Raw genomic sequence first — 23,590 nt, 5'->3', positions numbered from 1 at the left:
CAGGGGTTGATTCCCGCTTCTTATGCTCGTTTCCAGGGGACTTCTGTAGAGGTGGGCGGCTCGGCTCTTCTCCCCAGTGCAGGGGCCGCCGGATATTTATGTCCGGCGGCCCGCACTGCCACATCGCCCACACTGTGGCGCGCGCCACCATCAGGGACATGTGGGTCGGCGCAGTGATATGACGTCACTGCGCCAGCCCGCGCGTCCTCGAACAAGCGCATCGGGACCGCGCCAGTTGCTAACAGGCGGGAGAAGAATTTGATCTCCCGCCTGTAGCACTGTGCATTCCGGGCAGCGAGATGGTAATTGCTCTGCCGGAATGCGCATAATAGAAGGAGGGGAGTTTTCTCCCTTCCTTCTATCATGCATAATTATCTCTAGCAGCGCTGGAGATAATTAAAACAAAGGACTCAGATTCAGTTGAATCTGAGTTCTTTGTAGTCATCAGGATGACCGGACCTTTGTCCGGTCATTCTGGTGCAATCAACCAGATTGCATCAGTGTGAATGTTTGGGGCACATTCACACCGATGCACCTGGTTTCAGGTACTTATAATGGGGCCTATGGATATGGGGGATATAGGAATAAGAAGGGGACACATATATATATAAATATGAGACATATAAGGGGGCACATATTCCCCACAGGGGCCACGATGAGCCCCTGTGGACCACTAAGGGCAGTTGTGCACAGATGCTGGGCACATCTGCGCACATCATCCTATAATGTGCCTATTAATGCATATATATATATATATATATATGCATGCATATATCTCAACCCCTCCTCAACAGGCCCCCTCCCATAAACCAATCCCCATCTCTCCAAGCCAGAAACCCCCACAAGGGTCAGGGAAAAGTAGCTATTCTTCACTGATGCTCAAGAACAGCCAGGTTGTGCTCGGACTTCCACCTGGGCTGCCATCACAAGTGTCACCCAAGAGCCCATGTCAAAATCTGGTTCCCTCAGGGAGGGGTAAGGGAGGTTAGGAACCTGATGCCCCCCCCCCACACACACACACAACCACCCCCTCCCGAGTGGCAGGACTATGTTCTGATCATGTGCATCTATGCCACTTTTAATGCATCCTTTTCAATGTCAGTTATACCCAGTGTTTTTCCTATTTAGTATGTGCTGGTGACATACTGGTGCCACAGTTTAGTTCCATCAGCAAAAAAAGTAACAGAGTGTAAGAGGGAAAATAATAATAATTCATCCAAGAACTGGCAGTCAACGTCTTCTGATAGTAGTCATTTACTTTCCTCGTCTTCCCTATTTGTCCCAAACCAGACACATCTCTGCATAGTTTGCAATTCAGACATATTTAGCTCCTCACATCTATACCAAATATTCCCCATGACAACCACAGAAGGTCCTTTATGAACAGGGGCGGACTGGGAACTTAAAATGGCCCTGGAAAAAATATTAAAAGTGGCCGCATTTTGTAGTTGGGTCCAAATTGATGGAAGGCAAGGCCAACAGAGCACATTCCAACACAAAATACTGCCAGCAGTACAAAATACATCCCCAAAACTTCCACTGGCTGGCTGTGAGGAGGGCTCAGCGGGAAATTTCCCTGTAAGGTCTATGGCCAATCCACCCCTGTTTATGACAGTCATAACGCTTCCATAAGCTCAGCCGGCACTTCTCTGTATATCTGACGTGCGCTGTTCTTAAAAGAAACAGTAACTAACGTCATCTCCGGTGTCACTTACTGTACTTAAAAATAGGGTAGCAGCAACAACTTAAGGGGGTTTTCTAAGAGTTTTTTTTACTGATGATCTATCTTTTGGTCATCATTATCTGATCAGTAGGGGTACGACACCCAGGACCCCATCTGATCAATTGTTTGAGAAGGCAGCAGTGCTTGCAGTAGCGCCACTGCCTTCCCCAGCCTCGCCTAGGCCATGTGATGTTTTGTCCATTGGTCACATGGCCTATGCACAGCTCAATAAGGCTAAGCTGCAATATCAAGCACAGCCACTATGCTATGTACAGCGTTGTGCTTGCTGAGCTAAGAGAAGCCCATGTCACTACTACGAGCTCTGCTGTCTTTTCAAACAGCTGATTGGTGGGGGTCCCAGGTGTCGAACCCACACCAATCACATACCGATGACCAATACAGAGAACAGGTTATCAGTAAAAAAAAACACTTGGAAAACCCCTTTAAAGGCTATGGACACCTTTGTGCACTAAAAATCAATAACCCCATCTCTTACCGTACTGCAGCACATAATAAAATTGCACTTGTTTGTTTACTGGTATCAGCTTTGCTTCACATGCACTCAGAAATGCTCTTCTATGAGTTTTTCTCACTGCTGTCAGCTCCTGTGAGGCTCTGTGGGCGTTCCTGTGGATTTCACATGCACCAGCACAAGCTCTGCTGCCCCACCCCCACATCCTGTTACATAGCTCAGCTACCAGCCACTTACATGTAGGCTGATGGTACTTGCAAGTAACTTGGTAGTAAGATTTAATTCCAATCCACAACATGTTGAGTCTTACAGTATGCTACAACTTGTAATCAGCAGATCTATTTCTCACTTTCCATTCTATGGGCAACCAATCAGTTCTACTTTACACCAGTTTAATAAATGACATATATACAGTATATATATATGTAAAGAAAACATTTTTCGCACTCTCAAACACTCTATTCACCCCTGTGGTCGCAATGTTTTCAGCTCATTCACAGAGTCTTTTTTCAACCTATGAGCTGAAACATTGCGACTAGTGTTGAGTGAACTTGTGCTTCAAGTTCGGCGTACAAGGTTCAGGTTATCTAAGAATTCCGTTATGGATTCTGCTACCACAGACAATAAGGGTCCTTTCAAACGTCCGCAACTGTTTTGCGGTCTGCAAATTGCGGATCCACCAAACACGGACACCAGCCATGTGCGTTCCTCATTTTGCGGACCGCACATGGCCAGCACTATGATAGAAATGCCTATTCGTGTCCATGACTGCGGACAAGAATAGGACATGCTCTCTTTTTTTGCGGGGGCCACAGAACGGAAGTGCGGATGCGGATAGCACATTGAAAATTGTGGGTCCACACCCCTTCCACAAAATTGCGGAACAATGCGGACCCATTATGTGGATGTGTGAATGGGCCCTTAGTTATGGCCCGTGGTAGCAGAATCCATAACTGAATTCTTACATATCCCGAACCTGAACCTTGTACGCCAAACTTGAAACACAAGTTCCCTCATCCCTAGTTGCGACCATAGGGGTGAATAAAGTGTTTTTCCTTTCACTTATTTTTTGTGAGAGTGCTGAAATTTTTTACATTTTTATATAGTTCTGGACTTGTTGTCGGATCCATTGGCCTGCACCTCCATATTTATATTTGGCCTGCTCTGCTGCCATTGTTATAAGAGATTAGCGAATTTCCGGTTATGAAATTCGTTCACACTTAGTTTGGTGGTAAAAGGGGAATTGTATCATGGATTCCGTTTCCTCGGACCGTAATGCAATTTCTTTGACGGAATGCATAACGGAATGCCTTTAGAGGCATTCCGTTATTCATTCCGTCATAATAGAAGTCTAGGGGCTGCAAAACGGACTCCAGCATAACGTAAACCAGACGGATCCGTTTTACAGCCCATTCCGTTATGCATTCCGTCATAGAATTGCATTATGGTCCATGGTAACGAAATCCATAACTCAATTCACCTTTTAACCAGTAAACAAAGTAAATCAGTAAACGAAGCGTGAACAAATTTCTAAATATGAAATTCGCTCATCTCTAATTGTTATTCCTGCAGTATTGAAATCTTTTGCTAGAGGTAGTTGTGCATTTTGTGTGTGGTAACCCAAAAAGTTTTTATTTAGTTTTTTTACAATGTTCACCTGACAGTAGCTAATGTGATATTTTTATAGAGCAGGTCGTAACGACACAGCGATACCTAATATGTCCTAATTTTTTTTATTTTTTTTTATTTACACAATAATTTTTTTTAAAAAAAATCATGTTTTTGTGTTTCCATTTTCTGAAAGACATTTTTATAAATTTTTTGGGGCGATTGTCTTAGGTAGGATCTCATTTTTTGCAGTATGAGATGACGGTTTGATTGGTACCATTATGGGGCACATATGACTTTCTGATTGCTTGGTTTTACACTTTTTGTGATGCAAGGTGATAAAAAATTGCTTTTTGGCACATTTTTTATCACATTTTTTTTACGCCATTAGGCCTCATGCACACATGTCAGTGATTTGGCTTCAGTGGTCCGTGTCCTATTTTGCTTCAGTTGTGTTTCCTTGTGTCTTTCTTTTTTTTTTTCTGTCTGACAGGGGGGAAAAAAAGGAAGTTTAATGAAAAGTGTAATTTTATTGCACCAAAGTCTTGTAGAAAAAAACGGACGTGGACACGGATGACATACCAGTTGTGCATCAGTTTTTTTTGACGGACCCATTGACTTGAATGGGTCCGTCCTCCATTTTCCACTGACAAGAATAGGACAGGTTATATTTTTTTGACGGACTGGAATCACGGACGCAGAGAAAAAACAAAGGACTATCAGGTTTTTTTCACAGCTCCATAGAAATGAATGAGACCTCCGCTAAACTGTAAAAAATGACAGAACGGACGCGGATGCACGCATCGGTCGTGTGCATGATGCCTTAACCAGATGGGTTAGATCACATGATGGATATTGGCAGATACCCAATACCCCTGACCAATAACCCTGAAGAAGCCAGATTCTCTGGTGAAACATGTCTGGGGGCAGTGTATGCTGTTTTTAAATACTGTCAGTCTGCATCAGCTATAACAGTCAGTTAGACAATCAGCAGTTCAGTCAGTTATAGCGATCGTGTTCATCAGTTTATGGATGACCGGTCAGGTAGCTAGCTAACTAGTGAGCTCTAGTGATCGGGTTCATCAGCTTATGTTATGACCTATCAGGCAGTCAGATTATCAGTAGCATGCTGCGGTTTTATCTCCGTCTAAAATTCCAGAACACTTGCCGGAATGCCGGATATGGCATTTTTTCCCATTGAAATGCATTAATGCCGTGTTCCGGCAAAACGGATCAGTTTTTGCGGTCTGCACATACTCAGACCACAAAAAAATTGAAAAAAATTCATGCCGGATCCGTTTTTTCCGGATGGATCCAGCGTTTCAATGCATTTACCAGACGGATTAGGATCCTGATCTGTCTGACAAATGCCATCAGTTTGCATACGTTTTGCCGACGGAACTGTCTGCCGGATCCGCCGATCTGGCTGTGACTGATGCATTGCAAGAACGGATCCATCTCTCCGCTTGTCATGCGGACAGACTGATCCGTCTTGTATCTTTTTTCACACTTTTACGGGTCTGCGCATGCGCAGGCCGGAAGAACGGATCCGGCATTCCAGTATTTTGAATGCCGGATCTGGCACTAATACATTCCTATGGGGAAAAATGCTGGATCCAGCATTCCGGCAAGTCTTCCGTTTTTTTTCTTTGCCGGAGATAAAACCATAGCATGCTACGGTTTAATCTTTTGCCTGATCAGTCAAAACGACTGAACTGAAGACATCCTGATGCATCCTGAACAGATTGCTCTCCATTCAGAATGTATGGGGATATGCTTGATCAGTTCTTTTCCAGTATAGAGCCCCTGTGACGGAACTCTATGCCGGAAAATAAAAACGCTAGTGTGAAAGTACCCTAAGGCTACTTTCACACTTATGGCAGAGTGATCCGGCAAGCAGTTCTGTTGCCGGAATTGCTTGCCGGATCCGTCAAAGTCAACATTACCGGATATTTTTCATGCAACGGATCCGTCGTTCCGTTGTGAGTAATTAATGCCGGATCCGTCAATCGGTTGCATACGGTATACACTTTTCGCCGGATCCGTCTGCCGGATCCGTCGTAATAGTGGATCCATCTGTTCCGTTTCCTTCCGTTTGTAAACGGAAAGACGGATCCAGTATTCAAATTTCAGAGATAAAAAGATGCAATCTGTTAAGCAAATACTACAAGTGGCTATAAAAGAAAACCGAAGGTCACTTACCACTCAGAAGTTCCTTCTGCAGAGTGCAAAGATGATGCCGGACCATATTCATTTTGGATTTTAGGCTCTAATTCTGGTTTCGCGCTGGAGAAGACGTCTTCGAGCCAGACAGCGTAGAAAGCGTCGCTATTGGGTGCATCCAATAACCTCTGCAAGAATAAGAAGGGGAGTTTTTGAAACTCTGTTTCCCGAATTGAGGAATTATCCAGATTTTTTTTTTAACTACTTACGGATGACGGTAGAAAGTTTTGATGATCTTTTACAACGGGTGTCACCTCACATTCAAAGACAAGACACCACTTTCCGCCGCTGTGTTTCCCCAGCAGAACGCCTGTTGTTGACCATAAGGTAAAGTAGATAAATATTATATATAGTACCAACTAATTTCTGTCTAAATTTTTTAAAGCTGCTCTTTGGTAGTGTGAAACTATCAAATTTCTTAAATTTTTACTATTTTTCTGTGATCATTGTACAAAGTGCATAGGCCACAGGTGATGATCAGCATTAATATTTTTAATTCTGCATCTTTTAAAGTTTCAATCCATATAATGGTCAAACGATGTCGAATGAACTGTGATCAATATCGGTCACCATGGAGAAGAAACCTTTATCCTTATTTTTTTTTAAACATTTTTATTGTCTACATAAAAAATCTTGTTGTAAGATAAATATTAATAAAAGGTCCCATAGAATTGTGTCTGATTGATATACCTTGTATATTATATATTTTTTTTAAATACCTTTAATTGTTTTTTGTTTAGGTTTCTTGCAAGTGGAGAAAGTTTTAGCTCACTCCATTTCCAATTTCGCCTTGGCATATCGACTGTTTCCATTATTGTGTAGGAGACATGCCGTGTTTTGTGGGATCAACTTCATGATGAATTTATTCCACATCCAACTAGACAGCATTGGACAGAAATTGCTGAAAAATATTGGGACATTTGTCAGTTTCCCAACTGCATAGGTGCAGTAGATGGGAAACATATTAGAATAATCAAGCCCCAAGGAACCGGATCAGAGTTTTACAACTATAAGAAATATTTTTCAATAATTCTAATGGCTATCGCAGATGCTCAATATCGTTTTGTTGCCGTCGACGTAGGGGCCTATGGACGCAACAACAATTCCATGGTATTTAAAAGTTCTTAAATGGGCCGTAGTCTATATAACAGACAATTTGATTTCCCTCAGCCTCAACCACTGCCAGGTACTGATGCCCCACCCATGCCGTTTGTATTGGTTGGTGATGAGGCCTTCCAAATGTGTGGAAATCTTCTGAAACCTTATTCAAGCCGCGGATTAAATTTAACAAAACGGACATACAACTACCGCTTGACCAGGGCTCGAAGAATGGTTGAATGTACATTTGGAATTTTGGTCGCAAAATGGCGGATTTTTACCAAAACAATTCATATGAAGGTGGAATCGGTGGACGAGGTTGTAAAGTGTGCTGTTGTGTTACACAACTACCTTCTTAAAAAGGAACCACTCAATTTGGAACAGATACCGGAGGACAGCGAGATGCCAAGCATTGAAAGTTTTGGACCACGGTCAAGTATTGCGGTTTCACGGATGAGAGACTGTTTTGCGGATTATTTTTGCTCGGAAGCAAGAAGGGTGGACTGGCAGGACCGATTTGTATAAACATTTTGCTTTTAATTTTGAAATAACTGTTAATTTCTGTTTATTTGGTGGTTTATACAGTTTTTTGTATTAGTTTTCTTTTTTTATCAAATCTTTATTTTCAAATATTTCCATCAATCGACATGACACTTGCAGGTAAAAAGAACCAATAAACATCAAGAAGTACTCCATAATCCTTAATGATCACATACTTTGATAATTGTTACTACAGAAATATCTGCAATTAAGGTAATTAGATGAAGAAAATGACATAGGGAATGACACAAGTAATGACAAGAGTAATGACACAAACACAAAACATGGTAGCTGAGGTAGAATTGTGGAAAGCTGACTCCTCTGTGTTGTATGAAATTAGGCCAACTTTCACAACCGGCAACTAAATGGGAGTTACAGCTTATCATGTGAGAGATGTGTATCAGAAAGACTCCCAACCCTATAACCTGGTGCAGGAATAAGAGTGTATCCACGTGTAGCTGCTATACCAATCAGACCATTTTTCCCAGGTTAAAAGAAACCTATCATGCGACAAAGTCTCCCAGCTAGTCAGTTCTTCTAATTGATATATCTCCCAAACTTTATTAACCCATTCTCTCAGACTGGGTACCTCCTTTGATAACCAGTATTTTGGAATAAGCAGTTTTGCTGCGGCAATAAGTTGTGCAGGTAATGAATTGCTAGCTAGTTTGTAATTGCTGTCGGGTAGGTTGAGGAGCGCCACCAATGGAGTGATGGGGGAGTTCATCTTGCATATCTTTTGAACCTCCTTCGAGATGAGATCCCAATATTTTGTGATTTGTGGACAAGACCACCATATGTGATACATGGTACCCCTAGCTTCACCACATCTCCAACAATCTGCTGTTTTTGAAGGGGTAATAGTGTGCAACTTATCAGGGGTTTTATACCATCCCGTGACTATTTTGAAGGAATTTTCCGGAATCTTAATACATCTTGAATAGCCATGTGAATGGGCAAGAACCCTTTCTATGGTCCCTTCATCCAGATATTGTCCAATCTCCTTCTCCCAACGCTCAATAAACGGCGGTTTTATATCCAAATCTATCTCTAATATTTTATTGTAAAGTCGAGAGACAGTGCCTTTCGCGTGTGTTGTTTGGTTCCATATTGCATCATACCAAGTGGGGGTATAGTTACTTGGAGTGCTCTTTAAATACTAAGTGCATATCTTACTGAACTGTGAATAATGGGTTGTGTGCGAACCTGGTTCTTAGAGTGTGGATATTGGGTATTATTCTGTTTTCTAAGATGTCCCCAATTGCCACATCTCCTAACGCCTCCCATAATCCCATAACATCTTGGAAATCGTCATGAAATAAATAGGGGAGATGCAGGGATCCCATAGCATGGCTAATACTCTCGGTCCCAATAACTTCCTAGCAATTTGGCAACCTAACTTAGTGACTCGGGGGCTGGTTATCTCCGAGTGAAGTCTCATTTGTATTGCTCCATAGTATCCACGAATATCTGGTAATCCAAAGCCACCTTTATGTTTTGGTGAGGTTAGTTTCTTGTATGCCAGTCTAGGTTTAGCATGATTCCAGACAAACGTGGAGAATGTTCTCCGTATTTGGACCAATTAGTGTTGGGATAGGGCTACTGGTAAAGTCTGCATGAAGTACAGTAGCTTAGGGAGAATATATGTTTTCAACACATTCTTCCTTCCTAGCCAAGTCAAAAAAGGAATTTTTAACTCCTTTAATTGGGTTTTAATGTCCTCTAGTAACTTGGGATAGTTTAATGAAAACAGTTGAACTATCTTGTTCCCATTGGAAGGGATAATTTGCTTTTAGGTAAGCTATGGTGGCTTGGGGGGTGTTTATTCCCATTGCTACACATTTGGCCATATCAATTCTAAAATTGGACAAATCCCCAAAAGCATCTAACTGTTTCAGAAGTGCTGGGAATGCTTCCAAAGGGTTAGTCAATAACAGAAGCATGTCATCCGCAAACGCCGCTACCTTGTGGGTCTGAGGACCTATGCAAAGTCCTTGAATGTCCTTATACTGTCTTATGGCTTGGAGGAAAGTCTCTAAGCAGAGAATGAATAGAGTTGGCGACAATGGACATCCCTGACGGGTCTCATTTCGAATTACAAAGTAAGGTGTGAGATTACCATTAATGCGTATCTTCGCTGTGGGTGAGGAGTATAGAGACAGTACAGCTGCAATAAATTGTGGGGGGGAACCAAATCTGTGTAAAGTGGCTTCCATGAACTGCCAATCAACTCTATCAAATGCCTTTTCGGCATCTGTGCTCAGAAGAGTGAGCCCTCTACCATGTGATAAGGCATATTGCTGAGCTTGTATCACCCGAAATGTACTGTCCCTACACTCTCTGCCCCCCACGAAGCCGGACTGTTCTGGGGATATTAAGTCCTTGAGTAAAGACGTGACCCTATGAGCCAAAATTTTGCCCAAAGTTTAATATCTGCGTTAAGCAGTGAAATTGGCCTATAACTAACGGGTAGAGCCAGGTCCTTGCCTGGTTTTGGTAACACTGTTATATGCGCTTCAAGGGATTGCTTAGGCAAAGGTACTCCGCATAATAGGGAGTTAAAAAGGGAGACTAGATGGGGACCTAGTATGGGGAGAAATTTTTTGTAGTAAGCTACTGTCAAACCGTCCGGTCCCGGGCTCTTGCCCTTAGGAATAGACTTTAGGACTATCTCTATTTCTCTTATTGTTATAGGTGCTATTAGTGTTTCTCTTTCTGCTCCAGATAGTTTTGGTAAAGTGAGGTTTTCCAAGTAGGACACCATCCTACTACTTCTTTCCTGCGCTGCTCCAATAGTTTCTTCCTTCCTTATATTATATAGATCATGGTAGTGAGATGTGAATACCTTAGATATCTCACCGGCATCTGATGTTAATGCACCGTCAGGGGTCATCATTTGTTTGATATATGATTGCTCTGTTCTCTTTTTAATCATCGCCGAAAGTATTTTACTTCCTCTATTTCCGTGGACATAGTGCTTTGTTTCACCCTTAGGTATGCATTAGCTGATTTAATGTTAAGTAAGGATTTAAGATCTTGCCTGAGATTAACTAAAGACTCAAAGTCTTTTACCGCTAGCGATTTCTTGTGCGATTTCTCCATCTGCGAGATTTTGGTCAGCAACTCCGTCAACCGTTTAGTTCGCTCTTTTTTAAGGTGTGACCCTAGCGCTATAAACTCCCCACGTTTCACTGCCCTGTGCGCTTCCCATGTAATAGGGGGTGTCGTGGCAGTGTTTACGTTGACGTCAAAATAATCTCTGAGCTTTTTTGAGATAGCGTCAACATGCGCTTGTGTATCTAACAACATATGATTCAATCTCCATGACCACTCTTTCCCAGTCACCGAAGGGAACGTAATGGTGCAACTCATTATGGCATGATCAGAGATCGTTATGCTGTCAATGTCAGCAGACTGGACTAAGGTTAAAGAGAGTCTTTCACCTAAAATGACCATTATACACCACAAACATCATGATATCCATTACATTCCCCATATTATTATCTTACCTTTCATATTGCTGTCCGTCGCCTATTCTCTCTTAAAAACGCTTTTAATCCATATGCTAATTAGGTTCTAAAGGTGCCCAGGGGCGGCGTTTATGCGGCCGGTGCCCAGGCTCCACGGCGCTGTTCAAATCAAACCCCTCCCCTTTCACCCCTCTGGCCCGCCCTCGGTTCTTCAGATACCATCCTCCAGTCAATGACAAATCCGGCGCCTGCGCCTGCGCACTCCATTACCCACTAGGGCAGAGGCAGCAGAGCGTTTAATGCGCATGCGCCGGCCCGTACATCCCGATATTTTGGCAGTTTACTTCCGCCGGCTAGATCGGGATGTACGGGCCGGCGCATGCGGATTAAACGCTCTGCTGCCTCTGCCCTAGTGGGTAATGGAGTGCGCAGGCGCCGGATTTGTCATTGACTGGAGGATGGTATCTGAAGAACCGAGGGCGGGCCAGAGGGGTGAAAGGGGAGGGGTTTGATTTGAACAGCGCCGTGGAGCCTGGGCACCGGCCGCATAAACGCCGCCCCTGGGCACCTTCAGAACCTAATTAGCATATGGATTAAAAGCGTTTTTAAGAGAGAATAGGCGACGGACAGCAATATGAAAGGTAAGATTATAATATGGGGAATGTAATGGATATCATGATGTTTGTGGTGTATAATGGTCATTTTAGGTGAAAGACTCCCTTTAAGTGTTGTTCTGGAATAAGAAGGTAATCGAGTCTTTGATAAGACTTATGAGGATTCGAATAATAGGTGTAATCCTTTCTGTCCCCATGTATTGATCGCCACACATCTACCACATGAAGATCCCTTAATCGCGTTTTCAAGGATTTCAGTGCTCTGAACGAGACAGCCGACCTCTGAGATGAAGAGTCTAGTAATGGATTTAAGGTTAGATTGAAATCCCCTCCTATGAGCATCAAACCAAAGGAAAAGGCGGCTATCTTGTCCAGAGTCTCCAAAAGCCAACTCACCGGTTTAACATTCGGGGCGTATAGGTTGCATAATGTAATTTTCGTGTGACCTATTTCACAGTTCACCAGTAGGTAGCTAGGTCTATTAATTGAGAATGAAGCGTGAAAGGCACGCCTTTTTTCAGCCCAATACTAACACCTTTAGAAGCCGATTTATCTGAGCATGAGTGGAACCAATAGTAAAATGAGGAATTGTTTAGGTTAGGTATACAACGGGCCGAGAAATGTGTCTCTTGTAGCATTATTATGTCTATTGCTGCTTTTTTAATTAACAGGAATATACAGCTCCGTTTAACGGGACCTTTGCAGCCATGTACATTAAAGGTTGCGATATTAAGTACTAGTGGTGCCATTCATGTGACATATAGAAAAAGCTGTTTTGCAAGTGACATATGTGACCAGAAAATGGAGCACAAACATTAGGTACTTCAAGAAAATAAAAAAAGAAAAGGAAACAGTAAACCAAATAGGAACTGCATGACAATTCAGGTACATCTGTGTCACAGCTATAATTCCTTTCAGTAGTGGGGGGTGATAGGTCAACAATAGTATATCCTGATCGGCCTAGATCCTCTCTCAGCCCAAATGGATAGACTATCATGGTTATTGACCACCCATACTCTGCCAAAGAACATGCCTAATGGAAGTGGATGAGATTCAAGAGAAGGTAATATCTGGTAACTAATAACCCGAAAAAACATTAAAGCCTAGCATTTGAAGAACATTAATGCCCAACAGTAATAAATGCAAATAGGGCGAATAGTATATAAGAAGAGCGGTATAACAGCTCAGCAGTTATTCAATCTAGATAATAAACGACCTGGAGGTAAATCGAACAATACTCAACAGCTCGCCCATCAGGAGATCAAGTGTCCAGTCCTCTGTTTGCTGCTTTTCTGTTGCGCCCTGTCCGTTGTTGCTTTGGCTTCATCCAGGGCGAGATCTTAGGTAACGGTGGCAGCTCTTCCTCAGGTGCTACTGGCAGCCATGAAGGGACTTCTACTGGTGGTAAGGCAGTCATATCCCGAACCGGCGGTTGCCTGCAGAAATCAATAGGCCGAAGGGGAATAGCCACCTGTATGGTATCTTTGAAGTGCGCAGCAGGTCGGTCAGCGGCTTTAGCAACCTCCGCTTTTGAAGTGTGGAGGCCGCTAGGTCTTGGAATATCTGTATGCTTCTGCCCTGTAGTAGCACTTCTCCTTTCTCCCTCGCCATTTGTAGGGTTTCCTCTGTGTCCCTATAGCTCAATAAGCCGCAGATAATGTCCCTGGGGTTTTCAGAGGATCCGGGCTTGGGTCTCAGCGCTCGGTGTACTCTCTCAATTACAATACCCTTAGCCCTATCTGGGCCTAGTAAGGATATGAATAGCGAGTCCATCACTGTAAACAGGTTCTCACCGGCTTCTGCTTCAGGAAGGCCCCTTATTCTAATGTTGCGCCGCCGATTCCTATTTTCCTGATCCTCCATCTGTAATAATAAGCTGTTCATGGCTCTGGTATGCGAGCCCAATGAGATTTTAACCACTGTGTTAAAGGTAATCATGGCGTCTTGGGTTTGTTCCAAAGATTCCACTCTGTCCCCAATATAGCAGACCTCCTCTTTTATAGTGGTGAGATCAGCTGCAATCGGGGCTAAAGCCCTGTGAAGAGCGCTTTCCAGAAAATCTCGGGTGAGCGCCGCTGAGTCATCCCTTGTGTGCGGTCTGCTCACCTCGTTAGATTCATCCTGCGCCGCTGCACAACATGCGTCCCCGGCCGCTTCTTCTTCCCCACCTCGCTTCAGCGCGATCTTATTTGTGCGCGCGGGTAACTGAGGAGCCGGCTTCTGGAGGAACTTCTCCATATCGGAGTGCTGTGGCAGGTTTTTCTTTTGCTCGGTAATGATTCTAGATGGGTCTTTGGGTTAAATCTTCATCCCTTTAGTCGGGTGGTGCTCAGAAATGTGCTGAATCGGGATCTAGTGGCAGGAGCTCTGTCCTCAAGCAGCAGCCATCGAGCTCGGTAAGGCCACGCCCCCCAGTTTTTTGTATTAGTTTTCAATTGGATTTGTGGTTCAATAAATATTGTTTTTCAAAGTACTTGAAATTTTAATTAAATATATTATTTTTACTACGATAGAAGAGAAACACATTCTTGCTTTGCTACACTGATGATGTTATATTATTGTGTTTTTAGATACCCATTTTCAATCTTCTAACGCTAGAGGAGCGACACATCTATGTGTCGCTCCGCTGGCGCAGGTAGATTTTATCAGGCGTTATGTAGTAGCAATCTGCCCAACGCTAGAGGAGCGACACATCTTTGTGTCGCTCTGCTGGCGCAGGTAGATTTTATCAGGCGTGTTATTGTGTAGTAATCTGCCCAACACTAGAGGAGCGACACATACTTGTGTCGCTCCACTGTATGTGTGTCGCTCCACTCCGCTGGCGCAGGTAGATTTTATCAGGCCTGTTATGTAGTAGTAATCTGCCCAACGCTAGAGGAGCGACACATACTTGTGTCGCTCCACTGGCGCAGGTAGATTTTATCAGGTCTGTTATTGTGTAGTAATCTGCCTAATGCTAGAGGAGTGACACATACTTGTGTCGCTCCACTGGCGATTGGAAATTTTTAAAGACCTTTTCTACATACACTAAAGTAATCTCCCATCGCTGGTGGAGCGAACCAAGTATAGTTCGCTTCAAAAGCGATGTGAGATGTAAATGAAAAATAAATACAAAACAAATACAATTTTGAAACAATACTTTTTGGATGGATGGGGGATAGGATGTGGGGCGGTGCTGAACTTGCCACAAGACACTGTCCACCTGTCTTCGGGCCTCAAACAACTGGTCGGGCGTAAATCGTTCCATCACGGCGAGTAACGAATACCAATAGTGATGCACAGGACCCAATTGCGACGTATGCACCGCCCCCTCCTGCAGACGTCGCACTTGGTCCTCCAAAGCGGCAACTCTATTGGTGAATCCCATCAAGGACTCGTAAACGAGCCTTGTGAGATCCTTGTAGTCCGCCTGACGGCTCCTACCGGTCCTCTGGCGACGCATCAATGCCTCAAAAAGTGGTGCCATTGTGGCCATTGTTGAGTCGCCAAAGGGCACAGGTAGGGGAACATTGAGGTCCCGAACAGCTTTTAGAGTAGGACGTAAAGGGACCCGCGGTGGGCGGCTCTTCGGGGACCGCCTCTTGTGCTCCGGCCTCTGGAAGGACTTCACGAGGAGGCTCGTACTGCTAGATGTGCTGTAAAGGGAAGAAAAAATATTTATGGACAAATAGGGAACAGTGTCAAATGACAGTCTGCCTAGGCCACACACATAGATTGGAGATTAACATTCAGAATTATTATAAACATACCGGTACAGCCGCTTTTGGCTTGCTCTCAAACCACTCGGGCGCTTGACCTCCTCGTTGTAGTCCTTCTTATAGCGGTCCCTCATTGACCGCCACCGCACCAGGATTGTAGTCCCTGTCCACAAGAAAAAATATAAAAAATTAATATTATAATATTTTTTTTCAGACATCAAAAATGGTTTAGTATTTGTTTGAACCTGCTACAACAACGATAAAAAAATTATTGATGTTCACTATAGGTAGCAGTGAGTGACCAACTTCAACCAGACACAAAACCAATTTTGAATGAAAAGTACACATGTGCATTATACTACAGTATACTTACAGCACTCCTCCCGTTGACTCTCATTGAGGTCGTCCCAATTAGGCACTAAGACTTTGCATATCTCAAGCCAGAGAAGCCGGGTAGCATGATGGTCAGCATGGCGGCGGTCCGTGTGGTCCCACAGTGGTGGTCTATCCTCCACCATCTGGATGAGGAGTTCATTGTCAATAATACAACTGCCAAATTCCTCCTCGTCCGTTCTGGTGGAGAGCATCTGGAACCCTAAAAATATTTAAAAAAATATATTAATTATAATCTTATGTTTAAAGGGATTCTATCACCAGGTTTGGGGCTATAGAGATAGGACATGCACGGCTAGATTGCTGCTAGCATGTCCGCAATATATGTGTCCTATAGGGCTGTGTGGTTTTAATAAAAAAAAAATATATTTTATAGATATGTAAATGAGTGTTGAATGTGTCGCGCATGCCCAGTTCTTTCTATGAAGCTGATGTCAGGACAGGGAAGGAACACTATACCAGCACTGCGCCTGCGCGAGCTAGCGCATCGCGAGTTTAAGGATATCTATCGTTGATGAATGGAGGAGACATAGACAGTGCTGGGCTCCTTCATAGGCAGGCATGGCTGGGCACGGCTGGGCACAAGGAAGGTTAGTGCAGCCCCTTGGACACATACAAAACTCATTTACATATCTATAAAATCCTTTTTTAAAGAAATTAAAAGCACACAGCCCTATAGGACACATATATTGCGGACATGCTAGCGGCGATCTAGCCGTGCATGTCCGTATCTCTATAGCCCCAAACCTGGTGACAGAATTCCTTTTAACAGATTTGCAATTAAAAATACTCCTCTAGGAAATACTCACACGAACGCCGCTGGGCTCCCCGACTTCCTCTGGCTTTTGATTGACGACCTCTATTGGAGTCAACGGGACGAGCGGCCTATAATAGAAATAACAATAATAAAAAAAATATATACAAATCATAATATTGAGCAAAAAAAAATAAAAAATACTAAAAATTTACCGCTTCATGTCCTCCACCACCAACTTCCTCCTCTCCAGCGGTCTCTGGGCCGCGAGGCCTCTCCTCCGCAGATGATGACTGTGAAATAATTTTTTTTTTAAATGCGTTCATAATGTAAATGCAGAATGCTTCCAAATTTTTTTTACCGTATCATGTCTACGCCGACGTCTTGGAGGAGAGGTCCCGGCCTCAGTAGAAGATGTTGAGCCTGTAGAAAAAATAAATAAATTAAATTAGATTATTATTATTGAATATTATTAATACAAAAAACACACACAAATAATACTTACTTGACATTCTAGATTAAATATTTAAACTTCCTTCCTTTTCTTGCGAGCAAGGCAAATTTTTATTTTTTTTCTTTGGAAACATTTTTTTGGCCCATATATTTTGGACTACATGAGAAAAAAAAAAAAGAGAGTTAACATTTTGTAGGACTACGACCCCTAGCATCCACTATGTACTTGCACCACATGCATTGCCTATGCAAAACTACATAGGCACTGCATGTGCTGCAAGTACATAGTGGATGCTAGGGGTGGTAGTCATCAGGACTACATGAAATACAGTAGATGAGATGAATTGCGGTTTTTAAATCATGTGCTCTTGAATTATGTCTTTTGAAATTGTGTGTTTTAGTTTTTATAGGTGTACTTTAATGGATTATTAAATGGTGAAATTATATGCAAATTACTGTGAGCCAGTCATTATTGTTTCTTATTATCATTTCGGGTTATACTGAGAGGTGGTGGTCAGTAGGCCGGGCTACAGAACGGTGAGCTTCCTCTAAAACATTAATATTTGGAATGTACCCTGATGCCTGGACCTAGCCGCGCCACTGATAACAGGGTTTTTTAGCCTTAAAAAGATATGTCAGAAATTAAAAATCATACATAAATTTGTTACCTCTCATAGCATACATATGTGATCTTGTCCTCACAGACTGGTTTATGAATGAAATCCATAGACCTAGTGAAACATTATAATATGTGCTCCATTATGTGAATCATTCTTTGTACAACTATAGTTCCCAGACCTAATATATCATTCATGGTCCAAAGATGTTGCTGAAAGTTCATACACATTCACTAAAATCTGAAACTGATTCATCCAATTATTTGAATTTCTAACCAGTTCAGAACCGAGTCATTTTCCTGTATTTACAACCAGACACATTTTCAGTACATGGGTTTATAAAAGCAATTATTTATTTATTTATTTTCATTATTTAAAACACGTTCAGGACCTAAGACTACGTTCACATCACCGTTCAGCCTTTCCGTTCTCCTGCTCCGTTTAGGGGCAGCAGAACGGAAAGGACGGATAAGCACATAACTGACGCCAAACTGAGTCAAACGGAGCCTTAAGGAACCCATAGACTATAATGGGGTCCGTTATGTTTCCGCTCAGAAGATGATTTTTAAGTGGAGACAAAAGTTGTGCATGCAGGACTCTTGTCTCCGCTTAAAAATTATCTTCTGAGCGGAAACATAACGGACCCCATTATAGTTTATGGGGTCCACAGGCTCCGTTTGACTCAGTTTGGCGTCAGTTATGTGCTTATCCGTCCTTTCCGTTCTTCTGCCCCTAAACGGAGCAGGAGAACGGAAAGGCTGAACGGTGATGTGAACGAAGCCTTAGGCCCCTTTCACACGGGCGAGTTTTCCGTGCGGGTGCGATCCGTGCAGCGAACGTATGGCACCCGCACTAAATCCTGACCCATTCATTTCTATGGGGCTGTGCACATGAGCGTTGTTTTTAACGCATCACTTGTGCGTTCAGTTGAAATCGCAGCATGCTCTATATTTTCCAATTTTGACGTGACGCAGGCCCCATAGAAGTGAATGGGGTGTGTGAAAATCGGATGGCATCCGCAAGCAAGTACGGATGCCGTGCGATTTGCACGCATGGTTGCTAGGAGACCATCGGGATGGAGACCCGATCATTATTATTTTCCCTTATAACATGGTTATAAGGGAAAATAATAGCATTCTGAATACAGAATGCATAGTAAACCAGCGCTAGAGGGGTTAAAAAAAATAAAAAATAATTTAACTCACCTTAGTCCACTTGCTCGCGAAGCTGGCATTTCCTTGTGTCTCCGCTGCTGATGAACAGGACCTGGGGTGAGCTGCTCCATTAAATAGAGCTTAAGGACCTTCGATGACGTCACTCCGGTCATCACATGGTCTTTTACCATGGTGAATCACCATGGTAAAAGATCATGTGACGTACCAAGTGATGACCGGAGTGACGTCATCGAAGGTCCTTAACCTGTATTTAATGGAGCAGCTCACCCCAGGTCCTGTTCATCAGCAGCGGAGACACAAGGAGATGCCAGCTTCGCGATCAAGTGGACTAAGGTGAGTTAATTTTTTTTTTTTTTTTTTTTTTAACCCCTCTAGCGCTGGTTTACTATGCATTCTGTATTCAGAATGCTATTATTTTCCCTTATAACCATGTTATAAGGGAAAATAATACAATCTTCAGAACATCAATCCCAAGCCCGAACTTCTATGAAGAAGTTCGGGTTTGGGTACCAAACATGCGCGATTTTTCTCACGCGAGTGCAACGCATGACAATGTTTTGCACTTGCGCAGAAAAAATCGCGCATTTTCCCGCAACGCACCCGGCTCTTATCCGGGCAAAAAAACTGACGCCCGTGTGAAAGAGGCCTTAGACGAGAATGCTCATCCTAACTTGCAGGTACTTAACATGAACAATTTGGTCCTGCAGTAAAACTGTCACTGTGAGTAAACACACAGTTGATAAGAACTGAGCTACTTGTAATTCTCCTTCTCTAGTGCTGAGGAGATCAAAGCTGTGGATTAGCCTGCCCTTCCTCCTCAGCTGCAGAGTTAACCCCTTCAGTACTCCTCACACATCCATAGCCCTTCCTTAGTGCTTGGGGAGCTGTGTGACCAGTGAATGTCATTTACAAAATAATCCAAACATGAAGTAGACATATGGGGAATGTAAAGTAAACTATTTTAGGAGGTATTACTATCTGTTTTAAAAGCAGAGAAATAGAAATTTTGAAAATTATGAATTTTCCCAAAAGTTTTGGTAAATTTGGTATTTTTTTATAAATAAAAATGAAATATTTTGACTCAAATTTACCACTGTCATGAAGTACAATGTGTGACGAGAAAACAATCTCAGAATGGCTTGGATAAGTAAGAGTGTTCCAAAGTTATTACCATATAAAGTGACACATGTCAGGTTTGCAAAAAATGGCCTGGGGGGGAAGGTGAAAAATGGCAGGGTCCTTAAGGGGTTGTGTCCTATTTCTGTTCATTTATTTCTTTATGTTGTTTTTTCTTTATTTATTCATTTAATCCAGCTTTCTGCTGCCATAGGTTTCTGTTTAGGTGTACGGACTGCTGGCGATGCACCTAATTTATGACTAGGCACTGCATCTTGTGGCAGCGCAGGGGATATCATATAATAAATCTCCCCCTATGAGCAATTAAAGGGTTCAGCTCTAAACCTGGTCATACCCCCACTCAGCCCTCTGACATAAGCATTGGAGCATTTCATGCTCTGATGCTTTCCTTTGTCCTGCACTGAATCACACAGGGCAAAGGCTTTTTCTGGAGACACGATGACGTACCGGGCTCTCCATAGGTAAGCTAGGCGGAGGCTACCACCTTTCAGTGAGTTTGGTGATGTCACTGGCACTAATGGGTGGCCTTTAGTGCTGCCCTAGCCTGTAAAACGACTAGGACAGTGCTAAAGCCCACCCATCAGTGCCGGTGACGTCACCGGGAACACTTCTAGGGAGAAGCCTCGGCCTAGCAGTGAAAAATGTAAACAAAAAAGCCCTTGCTCTACGCGATCTAGTGCAGGGTAAGGGAGAGCATCGGAGCATGAAATGCTCCAATACTCATATCAGAGGGCCTGCTTGGGTGAAAACAGGGATATGTCTGGGTTCAGCTTTGAACCTGGACAACCCTTTAAGGATCCCGTTTCCGTTATGCAGGACTGGACTACTGCATAATGGAAAGCATGACGGATCCGTCTTTTAAAAGGCATTCCGTCATAATAGAAGTCTATGGGAATCATAACGGATCCGTCTCGTTTCTGTTATGCAGAACGGACAATAAAGTCCTGTCGACAGGACTTTGTTTTCTGTCTTGTATAACGGGAACCAGACGGATCCGTTATGATTCCAATAGACTTCTATTAAGATGGATCAAAACGACATGCCTTCCGTTTTGATTTCCGTCTTATCGATTCCGTTATTTTCTGTTATAACCATGTTATAATGGAAAGCCATAACAGAATCCAGAACGCAGATGTAAACCCACCCTTAGATATAAATTCTTGATGCTTAAAGGCTTTGGGTTCAGAATGTGCTGTGGCCTACAGAAAATGGATACAGTGTGCAACTGTAACTTAGATATGCAGAATCCTTGGTTACTAGAAAGATATTTAAACATTTTTTGTTAAGAACTGTACACGTTTCCAACGCGTTTGGTGATGTACAAGTATACTGTTTGTATTGCCTTTTCTAAAGTGACTTCCTTTAAGATTCAGCAAAACAGGTAAAGAATTCCTGCCATGGTGCACTATCAGCCAGTTTGTGATAAAGTTAATCAATTTTGTGAAGCCATAGTACTGTACTTACCTCTGGTGTATGGTGGTAATAATTGGTCAGGTTATGTTAATTGTATTTATATTTAGTGGTATGCTTACATATAAGTATACATACAAATTACAGTATTTGGAAAATGTTGCATGCTTTCACTGTGAAAACTGATACCACAATCAGACACCTTTCCCAATTTTTTTTTTTTACAATGTTTTCCCCACCAACTGAAAGTCTATAGGGTTGTGCTTTCTTGAAGGGCTGTATGTTAGGGCAGTGGGTGTGGAACCATTGTGTCAACCAACCAGTTTGATTTTGGGTTAAACCCAAGGGCGTTATTCTGCCAGTCCCCTGGAATTCACTGTTTAACCCTTGTACATGGATCTGCACTTCACTGCAGGGGAACCACCAGGCCACTACCTCTTGGAGTAGTTCCAGTATGGTAGACAGCTGACCCACATAGGTCAGAAACACCAATGCAGAGCACCAAAGTATCATCCAAAACATGTAGTTAGTAACAGACAGAGGTCAGGGCAGGCATTGTTCATGTGAACACAAAAACAGGTCCAATGTCAGGGCTGATGGCAGAGGATCACAACAGTAAACAGGCATAGTAGGTTGGTACACGGTCAGAGAACAGAGAACAAACACCTTAGCAAGGAACTAGTGCTAGCTAGAACCATAATTGCTCAGGCAAGAAAATGAGGCCAGCAGCACACTGTTATAGCAGAATCTGATTATCAATTAGAAGCAGCCATGCAGCTGCACACAGAGCAAGAAGAGGAGGGGTGTGGTAGTGAAGGCAAAAATGGGAGTAGCAGTTATTCTATAAATTATATTCCTAATAGACACAGTGAGGTAGCAGTAGGCATGAGCCATTGATGTAACACTGTAATTAGTTACTTTAGTCTAATCCTAAGGGTGTTATCACAGCATTCCCCTGATGTTCACATTAGCCCCTGTGTAGCTATCTGAACTTTACTGCAGGGTAACAACAGGGCGATACCTTCTCGAGTAGTCTCTGTGTAGTTGACAGCCGACCCATGGGGTCAGAGACATCGTGGGCACCAAAGGGTCATGAAAAACCATAGTTAGGGACAGGCCAGGATCAGAGTCCATGTAGACAATCAGGAACAGCACACCTCTGCAGGAACTAGCAGTTATGAAACCTATTGCTAAGGCACCTGCCCACAGGAGAGGTGTGTTAAGTACCACAGGGTTGCCAGTCATTGGCTGGTGAAGATCAGGGTGCATGGTCTGGCCCTATAGAAGGCGGAGGGAGCGCATGCACGCAACTTATGGGTACAGGAAGAGCGTTAAGTGGCAAGCAGGCTGCAACCTGCAAGGAGGAACAGAAAAAGCCTGTCAGCCAGGTCTATGAAGAAAGGGTGGTCAGGAGGTTGGTCTGTGCCACCGAGTATACAAAAAATAATGGCACTCTGTTATAGAATGCAAAATAATCTGATATTTATTTCATCTGAACTGTTTTCACTGTAACTGGCCAACGTTTCGGTCCAGGACCTTGTTCACGGCCTATAAAACACATATAGTGACTAGTGATGAGCGGCAGGGGCAATATTCGAATTTGCGATATTTCACTAATATTTTGTAAAATATTTGTCATATATTCACGAATTCGAGATTATATTCTTGATTGCGAAAATCGGCAATGTAATATTTGCATAATGCGCGCAAAATACAGGCGTTGGTCACTCATGCTACATTTTTCAAGCTGGTATAAGTTTCCTGAGACTGGAGAAAATGGTTGGCACGGTAGAACATTAGAATAGCTTTATATGCAGATAGAGTGCTCTAATATATTTGCGCTTGCAAATTTTGGACAATTAATGATGCTCATATTTTTTCGCAATACGTGCAACTTGTGACATCACAGCACTATGTCTGTGGCATGTATGTATGGACAGCAGTAACTATCAGCTACACTATAAATCAATCTAACCTACACTGACTATCCCCCCTAACTATCTGTATTATATATATATAAGTTAACTGTCTAATGTAATACAACAAAGCACAGAGCACATCAATGACACTGCTGTCTATTTTATAACTGCAATAAACTTTAGAAAAAAGCTGCTGGGGAGGTTCTATAGTAAGTGGTAGGCAACTTTTCTATTGCAGCCTTCTCATTGGCCCACAAGCGAAAAAAATTAAATCGAGAATATTCGG

General features: G+C 42.9%; 1 protein-coding gene and 1 long non-coding RNA gene across 2 annotated transcripts; both read right to left on the bottom strand.

The window, feature by feature from the left end:
- Positions 1–14,775: 14,775 nt before the first annotated feature.
- LOC122944112 lies at positions 14,776–16,033 on the bottom strand. Its single transcript, XM_044302344.1, has 4 exons — positions 15,820–16,033; positions 15,498–15,609; positions 14,934–15,383; positions 14,776–14,821 (listed from the first exon to the last, which is right to left on the bottom strand). The coding sequence occupies exons 1-4, from the start codon at positions 16,031–16,033 to the stop codon at positions 14,776–14,778; spliced, it is 822 nt and encodes a 273-aa protein (XP_044158279.1).
- A 620-nt stretch (positions 16,034–16,653) lies between these two features.
- LOC122943047 lies at positions 16,654–17,205 on the bottom strand. Its single transcript, XR_006390815.1, has 4 exons — positions 17,099–17,205; positions 16,955–17,016; positions 16,809–16,886; positions 16,654–16,724 (listed from the first exon to the last, which is right to left on the bottom strand). It is a non-coding gene; the product is annotated as an uncharacterized LOC122943047 (long non-coding RNA).
- Between the last annotated feature and the right edge of the window lie 6,385 nt (positions 17,206–23,590).

This window comes from Bufo gargarizans, chromosome 7 (genome assembly GCF_014858855.1).
Source record: "Bufo gargarizans isolate SCDJY-AF-19 chromosome 7, ASM1485885v1, whole genome shotgun sequence".
NCBI classification, from domain to species: Eukaryota; Metazoa; Chordata; class Amphibia; order Anura; family Bufonidae; genus Bufo; species Bufo gargarizans.
The sequence above is the reverse complement of the archived record's forward strand: the minus strand, read 5'-3'. Positions and strand labels throughout refer to the sequence as shown.

Excerpts from the sequence above, each read along its gene's own strand:
- LOC122944112 (XM_044302344.1), bottom strand. The coding sequence starts at position 16,033 with ATGCTCTCCACCAGAACGGACGAGGAGGAATTTGGCAGTTGTATTATT. Across the intron at positions 15,610-15,819 it reads GAGTCAACGGGAGGAGTGCT|GGACTACAATCCTGGTGCGG; the intron begins GTAAGTATACTG and ends TCTTGTGGACAG. Across the intron at positions 14,822-14,933 it reads CAGGTGGACAGTGTCTTGTG|CGAACTATACTTGGTTCGCT; the intron begins GCAAGTTCAGCA and ends TCGCTTTTGAAG.